Consider the following 14,854-nt stretch of genomic DNA (forward strand, 5'->3'; position numbering starts at 1 on the left):
CATTAATAATGTTGTCAGATCCAATAAGGCCTTGTTCATATGAGCTTGCAATCTACTAGGAAGGGTTATTATGGTAAAAATGTTTCCAAATAATATTAAATTAAATCTGCAGACTTTCTTGCTGGTTTGACACAAGGATACAGTTTCTCAGATTAGAATGAATGCGTTATCTTGCAGAGGCTGACATACCTGAGTCACACAGGGCCATCCATGGCTACAGTATAAAGGACTATGTGATGTTTGATAAGAGAGCTGCTGATATAGTAGCAAGTAGATATCAGTCTCTGTTTGAACAAGTTTCTGGGACTGGATTTTAACCTAGCGTGTACTAATCGTAGAGCTTTCTTTACAGAGTATTGCACTAATGCCCAGACTTCGAAACACGTCATGTAAGAGCAGGGAGACTTTGGACCCCAGTTCCAGCCATTTGGGCAATCATACTCTCTGTGCACAGTACAGTCCTGCCGAGGCTGCCGTCCATTATGGCTATAGAATTTGCGCCACGTTCTGTTCCCTTAGAGAGGAGGCTGCAGACAGCCGCCGTTGTCCAGTGGGTGTACTCTTTCCTGGCACTCGGTAAGGATGCAAACTTTCTTTCGGTTTTGTTTTAACCCCTAATTGACCAAAGGCACAGTATGTATGCATGATTTAAAGAGATCTGCCTGGTCCCTTGTCGTGAAGAGTTCAACATATTGAAAAAAGAATGGAGAAAGCTCCTTGTGTAGCTAACACCTCCGGAACTCAAATGGTTAAGTAGCACGCAAAAAGCGATCTGTTTGGTTTATTCGTCAGTTAACGTTTGTTTCAAAGGATGATCAACTTTGTCCAAATTCTCCCATGACTGAAACTGTGTACGGAGGTGTGAATGAGAGTGAGTGTGAGGTTTGTGCACTGTACAGGTAGCTGCAGAGATCTCACAGATAGTTGAAGATTTTAGGCCAAGCTGAAAAACAGCTGAGCTTCAGAATTTTGCAGATTGGCATTTTCTGATCTCAAATGGATAATTCTCTTGTCAATTCTTCACAATTCCAATTTTCACAGATAAACCCCAGTGCGTGATTAACTCACTGCTGCAATAATTCTTCCAATCACATGCAGGGTTAATGTGCAGGAAATGAACATGCAGGTAATTAGCCACAATACACCTTGCTCCCAGGACGTATTACCATTATTGCCCAGCTGGGGGCGATGTAGCCAGAATTGGTCACAAAGGATTTAACCTATTGTTTTAAATAAATGCTGTCACTATGGCTTGCTACATCCTGTTTTCATTTATGCATTTACTTTTTTCAGAACTGTTGACAATATAGCATTTTTAGAGAATATATTGTGTTCCTTTATCACATTATTCCAGACAGGATCTGACATATTAGCACCAAAGCAGAAATACCATCTTTGGTCTGATACTGTATTGGAGTCCATTCATTCCAAAATGCTGCTAGTCCATAACAAGGGAATTAAATTGTATACTGATAATGAGCATATGGGAGGTTTAATGGGTAATACCTTAATATCTATAAGGAAAGATAAATCACACACTGATCAGCCACAACATTAAAACCAGCTGCGTTATATCGTGTAGGTCCTCTTGTGCTGCCAAAACACCTCTCATGCATCGAGGCATGGACTCCACAAGACTTCTAAACGTGTCCTGTGGTATCTGGCATTAGCAGAGAGACTATAGTCACCAGAAAAACAGCTCAATAGTTGTTCTGATGTCTATAGCCGGTCCCTGCAAGCATTGTATTGTAAACACTGTCATAGAAAATGCAGTGTTTATATTACAGCCTATGGATACCTCCAATGTCAGTAACTCAGACGGCCACTAGAGGTGCTTCCGGGGTCAGTGCTGCACGTTCAGTGTTTCCACTCTCTGCATGGAGCGCTGAACTTTCCCCATAAAGATGCATTGAGTCAATGCATCTCTTTGAGGAGATGCTGATTGGTGTAATGTGGCCTTTTGACGCGCATGTGCAATAGCCTCCCAAATTTGCCTTTTCAAATTTGATGATCTCAGCAAAAGGGGTAGAGCGAGGGCAAAGCCAGCCACGACCAGACCCATGTGGCACTGGAATAGGGTGAGTAAGTCACCTTTTCAAGGGAGGGCTTGAGGGCTAAATGGTATTTAGACCTATAATGTCAGGACTACACATTTGTAAAAACCAAAGAAATAAGTTACCTATGCTCTTCCCAAATCTCTTCCCAAATGCATATTTAAACAAATGGAGGGTATTTAGTTTCTCCAATGGCCATTAGAGAGTTTAGCCCACCTGCCAACGTCAAAGCAAACCTCTCAGGTGGGTCCTACACTAACCTTTCACCTTGCTTCCATGAGCTTCTGCAAATATATCTCTAATGAGATGGAGAGGATATGATCTGACTGCACCTACTGCTGGTGCGCACCAGTGGACCACCAGCGAATCGTTTAAATTAAATATGCTGGTGTACCCAACTTGTGAGCTGTGTTGGCCGCCGGGCGCCTCTGTTGTCATGGCACCCTGCGTGACCGCACAGCTTGCCCACCCCAACGGCTGGCCCTGCTGACACACACTGACGTTACTACTTAGACATCCCTCAATATTAATACAGACATCAGAGTAAACACCAATAAACTGTGGAAACAGAGCTGATCCCCCCAAATTTATAAAGGTCTGCTTAGAGGATTTATTCAAGATTAAATCATGCCTCCTCCTCTCTCTCCCCCATGCGCTGCTCTGTAGGCTGGGAGGAAGTGAAGAGTAATCACAGTCTCCCAGCACAACGCCACCTGTGGCTGCATGGGGAACAGCTGTTTACTGTAATGCTTGCAGGACGGCCAGCTGCCGCAGAACCTCTTTGTTTCCGTCTCTGCAAAGGGCTCCAGGCACTGCTTGTTGTGAGTGTGAGCCACTGTAAATTAGGGGCAGAGGGCACTTGCACTGCGGTCAAGACGGGTCTGGGCAGGAGGAGAGTGCAGTGCAATCAGTGCACTCCCCTCCTGTGGGTCACCAGTAGACTGGTGCACCTGCCCAGGATCAGAGCCGGTGCAAGGATTTTTTCCGCCCTAGACAAAATATAAATTTGCCGCCCCCCCCCCCCATGTGACATCACAATGCCCCACCCATATGATCTGCCATATGAACTAACACCAGTGCTGCACACAGTGTGTGTTTACATTAAAAAGCCTGCAGGGACCAGCTATAGATACCACAACCACTTAATTAAGCTATAGTGTCCCTTTAATGTGAGGTAAATTATAGATTAGTGTCACTAATAATATACTAGATTGCCTACTTACAATTAGATGAGGATGATGATGGGCTGCAGTTTGGCTCCACTGGTCTGGTGTAGAACAGGACCTCTGGAGGCTGTTTGCAACTGTGGTCACAAAATTCAACGTTCTGGGAGAATTGGAAGCAGCTCCATTTTGGGGGGGCCTCTTACACAGCTCAAGGTCTGGGCCCCAGTGCCTGACGGTGAGTATGCCCATAAGGCCCACTCATAAGTCCACTTATATGTTCCACCTACCCATGAGCTCGCTCACAGGGAGTGGAGTGTGTAGGGGATGTGTTATGTGTTATCTAATATGTGTGTTTATGGTATGTAGTGTATAGGGATACCAGTTTGTGCAGGTGATGCAGTGTGTTTGTGTGTAGTGGAAGCAGTGTGTATTTGTGTATAAGGGATGTATTATGTGTTTCTGGTTGTGTGTGAGGGATGCATTGTGTGAATCTGTGTTTGTATGCATAAGGGATGCAAGGTGTGTGTCTGTATGTGTGTGCATTGAGTGTAAGAGATGCATTGTGTTTCTGTGTGTATGTAAGAAAACAGTGTGTGTGTTTGCATGTGTGTGTAAGGGTTTGCATTGTATGTTTCTGTGTATGTGTGCAAATGATGCATTGTCTTTGTGTGTAAGGGTTGCATTGTGTGTGTGTGTAATGGATGCATTGTGTGTTTCTCTGTGTGTAAGGGAAGCATGTTCTGTTTCAGTGTATGTATAGGGATGCATTGTGTGTTTCTGTGTATGTATAGGGGTGCATTGTGTGTTTCTGTGTATGTATAGGGATGCATTGTGTGTGTGTGCGCGTAGTGTAAAAGAGCTCCCTGTCTTGCCCCCTGTCCTATAGAGCTGTCCCTTCTGTCCCTTAGAGCTCTCCCCTGCCCCTTAGTGGTCTCTCCTCTCCCCCACCCTCCCCTAGCGGTCTCTTCTCACACTCACCCACCCTCCCTGTGCTCTTCTCATCCCCCCTCCACCCTCCCTGTGTTCTTCTCACTCCTCCCTCTGTGTGTTCTCCCCCCCTTGTTCTTCTTACCCCCTTCTTCTTCTTACTCCCCCCTCTTCTTCTTACTCCCCCTCTTCTTCTTACTCCCCCTCTTCTTCTTACTCCCCCCTCTTCTTCTTACTCCCCCCTCTTCTTCTTACTCCCCCTTCTTCTTCTTACCCCCCTCTTCTTCTTACCCCCTTCTTCTAATTAGTCCCCACTCTTGTTCTTACTCCCCCTTCTTCTTCTTACCCCCTCTTTTTCTTATCTCCCCTCCTTCTTACTTCCCCCTTCTTCTTACTCCCCCCCTCTTATTACCCACCCTCCCCTCTTCTTACTCCCTCTCTTCCATCTTCTTACTCCCTCTCTTCCCTCTTCTTACTCCCCCCTCCCCTCTTACTCCCCCCTCTTCTTACTCTCCCCCCCTCTTCTTACTCTCCCCCCTCCCCTCTTCTTACTCTCCCCCTCCCCTCTTCTTACTCTCCCCCTCCCCTCTTCTTACTCTCCCCCTCCCCTCTTCTTACTCTCCCCCTTCCCTCTTCTTACTCTCCCCCTTCCCTCTTCTTACTCTCCCCCCTCCCCTCTTTTTACTCTCCCCCCTCCCCTCTTCTTACTCTCCCCCCCCTCCCCTCTTCTTACTCTCCCCCCTCCCCTCTTCTTACTCTCCCCCCTCCCCTCTTCTTACTCTCCCCCTCCCCTCTTCTTACTCTCCCCCCCTCCCCTCTTCTTACTCTCCCCCCCTCCCCTCTTCTTACTCTCCCCCATCCCCTCTTCTTACTCTCCCCCCTCCCCTCTTCTTACTCTCACCCCTCCCCTCTTCTTACTCTCACCCCCTCCACTCTTCTTACTCTCACCCCCTCCCCTCTTCTTACTCTCACCCCCTCCCCTCTTCTTACTCTCACCCCCTCCCCTCTTCTTACTCTCACCCCCTCCACTCTTCTTACTCTCACCCCCTCCCCTCTTCTTACTCTCACCCCCTCCACTCTTCTTACTCTCACCCCCTCCCCTCTTCTTACTCTCACCCCCTCCCCTCTTCTTACTCTCACCCCCTCCCCTCTTCTTACTCTCACCCCCTCCCCTCTTCTTACTCTCACCCCCTCCCCTCTTCTTACTCTCACCCCCTCTTCTTACTCTCCCCCCTCCCCTCTTTTTACTCTCCCCCCTCCCCTCTTTTTACTCTCCCCCCTCTTCTTACTCTCCCTCCCCCTATTTTTACTCTCCCTCCCCTATTTTTACTCTCCCCCTCCCCTCTTCTTACTCTCCCCCCTCCCCTCTTTTTACTCTCCCCCCTCCCCTCTTTTTACTCTCCCCCCTCCCCTCTTTTTACTCTCCCCCCTCCCCTCTTTTTACTCTCCCCCTCCCCTCTTTTTACTCCCCCCCTCCCCTCTTCTTACTCTCCCCCCCTCCCCTCTTTTTACTCTCCTCCCCTCCCCTCTTTTTACTCTCCCCCTCCCCTCTTTTTACTCCCCCCCCCTTCTTCTTACCCCCTCCCCTGTAGGTGGCCGAGCTGCACTCCAGTCCGCGGTCCCGGCGGGAGTGATAGGAAGGTGCTCAGTGTGCACCTTCCTGTCAGTCCGGCCGGGTACAGGAAACAGAAACTCCTGTTCCGCGCGGAACAGGAGTTTGTTTCCTGTACCCGGCCGGACTGACAGGAAGTGCACACTCAGTGTGCACCTTCCCATCATTCTGGCCGGGACCGCGGACTGGAGTGCAGCTCGGCCACCTACAGGGGAGGGGAGGGAGGGAAAAGCAGCTGCAGCCGTGTGAGCGCTCTTTACAGAGCGCTCGGTGGCTGCAGCATTTAAAGGGCCGGCCCGCCGCGGCCGGTCCTAAAATAATTTCGGGCGGCCTGGGGGGCAATTGCCTCCCTGCCCCCCGGCCCAGCCCGCCCCTGGTGGCAGGGTACATTATCACGCAGAAAGAGGCTCTGCTGGCCAGCCTTCTTCCCATAGTGCATCCTGCTGCCATCTCTTCCCCAGGTAAACGACTGACATGCACATGTTTTTTTGGCTACGCTGCACTATGCCCAGCAAACTGCGATGCACTGTGTGTTCTAATACCTTTCTATCATGAGCCTTGGGAGCCCATGACCTTGAGGCCAGTTCACCGGTTGTCCTTCCTTGCACCACTTTTGGTAGGTGTTAACCACTGCATATTGAGAACAACCCACAAGACTTGCCGTTTTGGAGACGCTCTGATCCAGTCATCTAGCCAGCAGTATCTGGCCCTGTCAAAGTCACTCAGATCTTTTCGCTAGCCTGTTTTTCCTGCTCACTTGCTGCCTAATATATCCCCCTTGATAGGGGCCATTATAACGATATAATCAATGTTATTTACTTCACCTGTGAGTGGGTTTAATGTTGTGGCTGATCAGTGTACTTATTATTTGATGTATTTCTTCTAAATCTTCTTTTCTTCAGCCCCCAAAAAGGGCAAAATAAGTTCAATGTTTTTATAAAATATGAGTCTTTGTTCTACCTCCTCTATGCCCTCACTTATCACGCTGCCAGTGGGGGGGCATGTCTGCTAAATAGCAAGTAGGCAGCGGCTGCTCGCTGCAATGCCTGAAGGGCATCCAAATTGCATTTGGTCAGAGAGCCATTCAATGATGTTCAATGATGCATTTGCATCCAGATTATGACTAAATTAATGAAAAACTAAATTTTCTGTTATTTTTCATTATTCTAAATACAAATGCACATATCTACTATACATCCATTACAATTGCTATAGATTACTAAAACTCCCATTAAACTCCCATTAACCCCTTAAGGACACATGACATGTGTGACATGTCATGATTCCCTTTTATTCCAGAAGTTTGGTCCTTAAGGGGTTAAACTCCCATACACATCCGTTAAAACTACTACAAACGCCCATAAAAACTCCCATTATATTGCCCATAAAGCTGTCCTGCCTTTTCATTGACCGTGATTCCAGCTGAACATCAGATCTCCTAAACCAGATTAAGATACAGCTGGCAGGTTCCAACTATTTGCAAAACCATTTCCCATTTATTTCTTGCTACAAAATCCAGCATTGGCAAAAAAACGACGTTTGTAGACGTAGACATAAAATCGTGCGGACATGCAGCAAAACCCCACAAACTGTGTCTCTTGTCACACCCCTTCGAAGAACAAACCACAAAATGCATGCGCAATGTGAACTTTCTCTCATGCTCAGTATATATTCTGTTATATACATATTGTTACCGAGTACGTTCTCGGTAACAATCTGATGTTTTTTGGTTTGATAGATGATATATTATACCAACGTAATCCATCCCGGACTTTACTTTGCATTAAACTTATCCCAGGTCAAGAAGTGATTTTTATTCTCGAGCCAACCCTTTGATGACAAGAGATTAGAACAAGCAATCCAAAGGGTTAGATAATTACTTGGACACATTTCCTGCAGCTTTGATTGATCAGAAACTATTCTGGCTTGTCTGTATTTGGTGTGTGTAGTAAGTTTGTATCTAGATTGTCGTAAAATGACTTTTATCCACAGTCAGCAGGGGTAAACACGGTGCTGATTGTATCTGGATTTTATACTCCGCAGATCGACCAAGACGCAGGTTTAATGTTAAATTGGAAGTGAGAACTTCCACGAGCGAAGTCCACTGTGGACTGTTTGTTTTATAATTTTGTTAGAGCCATAATCGGCATGATGTGTAGATCTTCGATAACCTTATGATTCTGTCAGCAAATTGCTCCAGGTACAAAAAAAATCTTACTATCAGTGTACTAATAGGTAAAGCAGGTACGTGGCAGCTCTATGATGTAGAAGTTGGAGTGTGCTTCCATTCTTAAAACCTTCTCAGAAATTCCAGATACTGATACTTGCTTCTCGTAAAGCAATTTAATAAAGATCAATAATGTTATTAATTCATATTGAATGGACACTTTAAAAGGTGCACTGTCTTTTTCCAAGATTGTTTATTTATCCCCTATATGTAAAAAAATTTATTTGCCTGAAAAATAGAGTTAAATGCAGAAATTCACACGGCTGTATTTGCCTCTATCACGTACCTCCTAACGTTGGGTATGAGGTATGAGATCAGGACGGGTGGATAGGCATTAAAGGGGAATGTACTGAGAGACTAAAGGAAATCATTGCCCAGAATCCTTAGCTGCAGTGTAAGAAATAAATGCCCATGTAACACAAAGAATGGATGGGATTCTGTATAGACCTCCGCTATCGCCACTCCGGTAAAAACAAACAAACGGGGCTGTTCTGAGAGATTTTAGTTGACTTATTAATAACAATTTATCCAGTTAAATTTTAATGTATAACAAGAACAACGTATCTTATTTAGTGATGTCCCGAACGGTTCGCGGGCAAATAGTTCCTGGCGAATATAGCGTGTTTGCGTTCGCCACGGATGGCGAACATATGCGATGTTTGGTCCGCCCCCTATTTGTCATTATTGAGTAAACTTTGACCCTGTACCTCACAGTCAGCAGACACATTCCAGCCAATCAGCAAATCAGCAGCAGACCCTCCCACCTCCTAGACAGCATACAATTTAGATTAATTCTGAAGCTGCATTCATTTTTTTTATTTTTTTATTATTATTTTATTAATTTTTTCAAGACAGAAGAGTCTTATATTTGAGCATGCTAGGCTGAACGTGCGTATATCATGGCTAGTTGCACTGAGGGTATGAGTATATAGCAGTACATTGTTGTGAAAGATGGCTGTCATGTTTAGGGTGTAGCTTGCACGTTATCAACTGTGTATTTATATCAGCAGCTCCACCACTAGTTATAAATCAAGTGTGAGTCGCCCCATGAGATGAGACTAGTGAATAACATAATACATGAATGGTTAAGGTAAAGGCATGTAAGGAACTACGACAATAAACTCTTAAGGAGGTGAAATAATGACATGTTTAACCCCTTAAGGACCAAACTTCTGGAATAAAAGGGAATCATGACATGTCACACACGTCATGTGTCCGTAAGGGGTTAAACGCTTGCTACTTTACGATTAGTTAATGTGCAGAGAGCAGTTCATGTGATCAAAGGCATGGTGTGGAGGATCGGCTATAGTGGGACATGCTTGGCAGGCTGCTGTTTACTGCTTGTGCTCATCCGATCCCTTCTGGGCGCCAGGTGCAGACCCTGGGAGTCCCTGATACCTGGAACAACAAAGGCAAGACTCTGGCTGAGTGCCGGGTTCGCGGCTTGAGGTGGTGGAAGCTTGTTTTGTTGGGTGGTCGGATCTGTCCCGGTGGTGCTTCACGTCCGGTGCGGGATTGTGGTGGCTTAAGGTGGAGGCGAGTGCTTGACGTGGGGCAGGCTCTGCATTTCTGTTTGTGCCTCCGGTCCCGTCTTCAACACCTTTTGCGTTGGTGGATTTTAATGGGGACTGCTTCGCTTAGCTGTGGTGGAGCTTGTTGGGGCTTCCTGCTTGTTATTTGCTTCCAAAATTGATTAAAGAGTCTGTCCAGCTTAGACTCAATATCCTGCCATGCTTTGCTGGTACCAGGAGGACACGCGGCTGCCGCCATATTGGGAGAGTCGCAGATGAGTATGTCAGCCTGGGCGGCTGTACTCTGTGCGTCCATTAGCTCCAGACAGCCTCTCAGGGGTGGACCGGGATAACCCCCACCAGTCCGAGGGGGGGGGGGGGTAGCGGAGCTCCTGCCGGGAAGTAGCTGCTCCTGGGTATCCCAGGATCGGGAGATCGGCCGCCTCTCCCGCCCGGTGAGCACCAGGCCACACTTGCCACGCGGAGGTAAGTAAGACTCTGTCGAGTTGCTGACCGCTATTAAGCATGTCGGGTCGGTCAGGTAGGAGCAACATTGCTGGGTCATCCCCTTCTGGGGTGAAATTCGCTTGTTGATAGCTGCTTAAAGTGAGATATTGAGGGAGCTCACACGAAGTGCATCCTTCCTCCATGACAGCTAGGCACCGCCCCCCGGAAGCTGCATTCTTAGTGAGAGGAGGGACAGTGTAGCTGCTGATTTAATAGGGAAATCGATAGCTAGGCTAGTGTATTCAGTGTCCACTACAGTCCTGAAGGACTCATCTGATCTCTGCTGTAAGGACAGCACCACAAAAAGCCTTTTTTAGGGCTAGAACATCAGTCTGCTTTTTTTTCCCTGTGTAATCTAGTTGCCTTTATTTGGCACCCCCCCCCCCCCCCCGCCCCACTTTGAAATGTAAAAAACAACTGCAAATTTTTTTTTATGTATTTGGCACTGAACACCGAAACACACAGACATACAGACACACAGACACACAGACATACAGATACACATGTATAAGTGTGTGTTTGCGTAGTGAATGCAGTGTGTTTGCGTAGTGAATGCAGTGTGTTTGCATAGTGGATGCAGTGTGTGTGTGTATGCAGTGTATGCCTGTATAGTTAGTGTGTGCAGTGTGTGTGTATGCAGTGTCTGTGTATAGTGCATGCAGTATATAGTGTGCATAGTGTGTGTGTGTAGTGTATGCAGTGTATAGTGTGTGCAGTGTGCATGTTGTGTGGAATAAGTGCTGCCACTTACCTGCCCGTCCTGTACTCCTCGACTGGTGAAGAGGGGCCCAGTACTGCATCATCGTTTCCCATCCAGCAGCAGCAGCAGGGTCCTCTGTTCTCGCGATCCGCGAGGGCGTGCCGCGGGTTGCTGCGGCAACGCTCTTGCGGATCGCGAGAACAGGACCTACTGCTGCTTGATGGGAAATCGCGTTGATACACGAACTCGCGGCACACCAGTCCCTTTTCATAAGACACAGGGGTGGCGAAATGCCGCCCCTGTGAAAGTGCGCCCTGGGCACCCCCTTAGTGAGTGGTACCCGGGGTGGACCGCCCCCGCCGCTCCCCCCCCCTCCCCCCCTTAGTACGCCACTGGGTGTCACAATAGCTTGCATTTAAAAAAAAAAAGTTTTTGACTGTAATATAATAGCAGTCAGTTTCCTTCACACGTGTGCGTTTCAGGGCCTGCCAGGGCACAGTGTCACACCAGTGCAACTCATATCTGGTGTAACAGTAGTGTACATTTAAAAAACAAATACAGGGGGCTTGTTGTCACCTTTCGGGGACCCTTGGTGTTGTACGTGGCTGGGTGGAGGAAGAGACCTTCAATGACATCAGTGAGGACAAGGAACGGGACATGGCTAGCTTGGTATCCAACCTTGTGCAAATGGGGAGTTTGCGGTTGTGCAAATGGACTGTTTGCGGTTGTTTGCCGTGCGTTAAACGGGGAGTTTGGTCTGTCACTGTGAAGTGGGCGTAACCCTTACATTACCTGATCGATAAAAGATCATACCTGATGTTTTAAAGCACGTTATTCCAAACAATTTAGGAATTTTAGGTGATTTATGCCCTTTATGGATTAAAACCAGACTCTGCATCAACTATGTAATTTTCCATGGGAGTTTTGCCATGGATCCCCCTCCGGCATGCCACAGTCCAGGTGTTAGTCCCCTTGAAACGACTTTTCCATCACTATCGTGGCCAGAAAGAGTCCCTGTGGGTTTTAAAATTCGCCTGCCTATTGAAGTCTATGGCGGTTCGCCCGGTTCGTCCGTTCGCGAACATTTGCAGTAGTTCGCGTTCGCCGTTCGCGAACGGAAAATTTTATGTTCGCGACATCACTAATCTTATTTACACAGACTGATTTTCAAACACGTTTTTTGTATTTTAAAGACACATTACTGGGAGTATTATTGCAGTGGAGCTCTGATATACACTCAGACACTTTACTGGGAGTATCATTGCAGTGGAGCTCTGTTACTGGGAGTATTATTGCTGTTGTGCTCTGTTATACACTCAAACACACCAACAATATGGAGCTTCTAGTAGAGAGGCAGAGGGATTTGGGCTCAAAATAAGGACTGTTCCTGCTAAATAGGGACACTTGGGAGGTATGAAATAGATTCTCTCTTGGCTTAAGGTATGGGGACTGTACAGGCCTGTGGAGGAAATTGAGTTCACGTGTTTGATTGAGATGATGCTTACTTGGTTGAGTGAAGCCATGCTAAGTGATTGAGTGAGATTGACTTCATCAAGGAGGACCATCACTGATATTGCTTCTCTTGCAGCCCAGACGTGTATTATCCTCTTCTTTCTTCTGGTCTTCACCCGATTCTGGATAATAAGTGTTTTATATGGAATCTACTGGTTTTACGATTGGGACACCCCCAGCCAAGGCGGGAGAAGAAGTGATGTTATGAGAAGATGGGCTGTCTGGCGATATATGAGAGATTACTTTCCAATCACAGTAAGTACAACACGTCCGGTACGTCTCGTGTACATGGATATGTGCATTTACGTAGGAACACTGAAATGGATTAATTGGAAGGTGAACATTTATAATATAAAGTTATTCCCTAGTCTGAAATCTGGTGCCATAGATAGGTAACATTTTAGCTTTTCAGTTAAACAATTTTATTTATTCATTTTTTTTTTAAGCAAAACACAGTTGACCCAATTTTTCCACAAAAAAAGAGAATATGCTCAAAGTTTATGAAATAAAATGTTGACTTGTTACCACTTTTTAAGCTTAAATTAACCACCAAGGTGATGTTAAGTATAGAAAAAATAATGAGAGCTATGTATCAAGATTATATCAAGTTAGGTGAAACCAAATCACTACAATAAAAGGCATTTAAAAAAAAAAAAAAAAAAAAAATTACAACCAACGCATTTTACAATTCCTTATTTTTATGCTTTCCTTCCAACTTTGTGCCGGGGTGAGGGGGAGGCAGGCTAAGTAAATGTGTTAATGGGTCGAACAATGCCCAAACCTATCTCTCACACATTTAAATCTCCCTCTAAATAATACAGCCCTCATTGCTCGGTCGGAGAATACCAGAAACCAACCTAGCAGGGTTTGCTGTACATCACTGCCCTGGGTCACCTGTCCCAGCAGAACTATCCCCCACCCACATGCAGTTATGAAACTCTATATCAAACGAATCATAAAAATTCACAGTAAAGAGCAGAGTGCCATCTAGTGGTGTATTTAGGAATAGGAGATCACCCATTTTTTTATGCCAGGTATTTTTTTATTTTTTAAATCAGGGTATTGAAATAAAGTTTTTTTTAAATGTATTTTTTAATTTTAGTTTAACTAATTGCTGGATCGAACAGGTTTAGTGCAGTTAATGAATAAGAACTCTGTGCAACTAAATGATCCAAACGGTTTAGTGAAAGGTTGCAATGTTTGTTCCCACAGCAAATACTATCAGTGTAATGTAGTAACGTGGGAATTCAATGAGAATTTTACATTTAAGGCCAGACTAGCTGATTTAGAGAATTTCTGCAGTTTGACGATTTTGACCTTAAATTCTAAATTCACTGTGAAGTCTTACTTTAGTAAATACGGTAACCCTGTATGAGAAATATCGATCTATCCAAAGTCCTAAATGTTCTGTAAGAATAATATAATTATATAGATCGCTTTCTGCTTGGGTCCTCGAGGTACATCTTTTCATATTGTAAATTATACTTAAGATCCAACTCAGGGACTTCAAACATTTATTTAAGTTTATTATTAACCATAATTTCATATCTCGGAGCAGCCAGATCACCCAAATGGTATTTTGTTTTCATTTAGCAAAATGGTCCCACTTGACCACCTTGTTTTATTCCATAAAAATGAAAGAAGAAGAGAAAAATCCCCTCCAACTCCCTCCCCCCCCTGCCCCCCCCCCCCCCCCCCAGGCAACTTAGTTACATGCGGTTTCATTGTGGGTATGTCTGACCCTCAGGAGAACACACCCAAGGGCATCAGTGATTCACCATGAGACCACCACCCGCCCCACTCAACTAGGTCCTCAATCCTGCCCAGGATGCCCATGCTCTCTCTAATGATTTTGTGGAGTTCTGCATTATCACAGTGAGTTTGTCCATTAAATCATTTTCTTTGATTGTTTGTCACCTCAGTCATGCAGGACGGAGTTGAGGCCAACTATTTTTGCCCGTTTGGTAGCCAACATGATCCAATTCACAAGTTTCTGTTTTTTTGATGTCATGCCGGCTACCGGTTTGGCTCTAACAATGTTTTTCTTAAGAGCTTTATACAGTGCATTCCAAAGCTTTTAAGAGTAATTTTAGTAGAGGGAAACATTCCCCTAATTTTGGGGCATTTACTATGTGACAGGCGCCCATAACACTTCCTTCATTGAATGTCAAAGTAATGTTTCCTTCCCCATCTGTAGCCAAACAGGCAAATTAACATCCACAATGAATTTGAAATCTGTGCTGCATTCACAGCGTAATAACTTTTAAAGTCAGGTATTTCCAACCCACCGTTTATACGGAGATTCTGAAAAACAGATAGTCTTACCCTGCTAGGTTTATTCTTCCAAATAAAGGCCAACGTAGTCGAACGAATCTTACTGAAAAAGGATAAAGCCATGGACATGGGTATTGCCCTTAAATATATTCATTTTTTGGGGGAGGGTATTCATTTTCAGGGAGTGAATCTGACCTAATCATCAGGAAATGTTCAGGTTACATCATCTCCCCATCTTCTCTTTTTAAATCAGGCTAAACCTTTGATTTATTTTGCATGTGCATTTTTGACAGAGTCTTGGCTAGACTTATGCCCATGTATTCAGGCATTTTGGTCAAATGTCCATAAACTAATCAAAGACATT

At 45.3% G+C, this 14,854-nt stretch overlaps 1 protein-coding gene across 1 annotated transcript in view; it reads left to right on the forward strand.

Annotated features, from left to right (window-relative positions):
• Positions 1–383: 383 nt before the first annotated feature.
• MOGAT2 (monoacylglycerol O-acyltransferase 2) overlaps positions 384–14,854 on the forward strand; it is a 108,317-nt gene continuing 93,846 nt past the window's right edge. Inside the window, exons 1-2 of the mRNA XM_063432300.1 lie at positions 384–576; positions 12,293–12,471. Coding sequence (XP_063288370.1) covers positions 483–576; positions 12,293–12,471 — 273 coding nt within the window. The 5' untranslated portion in view covers positions 384–482. The remainder of the gene's footprint in view (positions 577–12,292; positions 12,472–14,854) is intronic.

Source organism: Pelobates fuscus, chromosome 1 (assembly GCF_036172605.1).
Source record: "Pelobates fuscus isolate aPelFus1 chromosome 1, aPelFus1.pri, whole genome shotgun sequence".
NCBI lineage: Eukaryota > Metazoa > Chordata > Amphibia > Anura > Pelobatidae > Pelobates > Pelobates fuscus.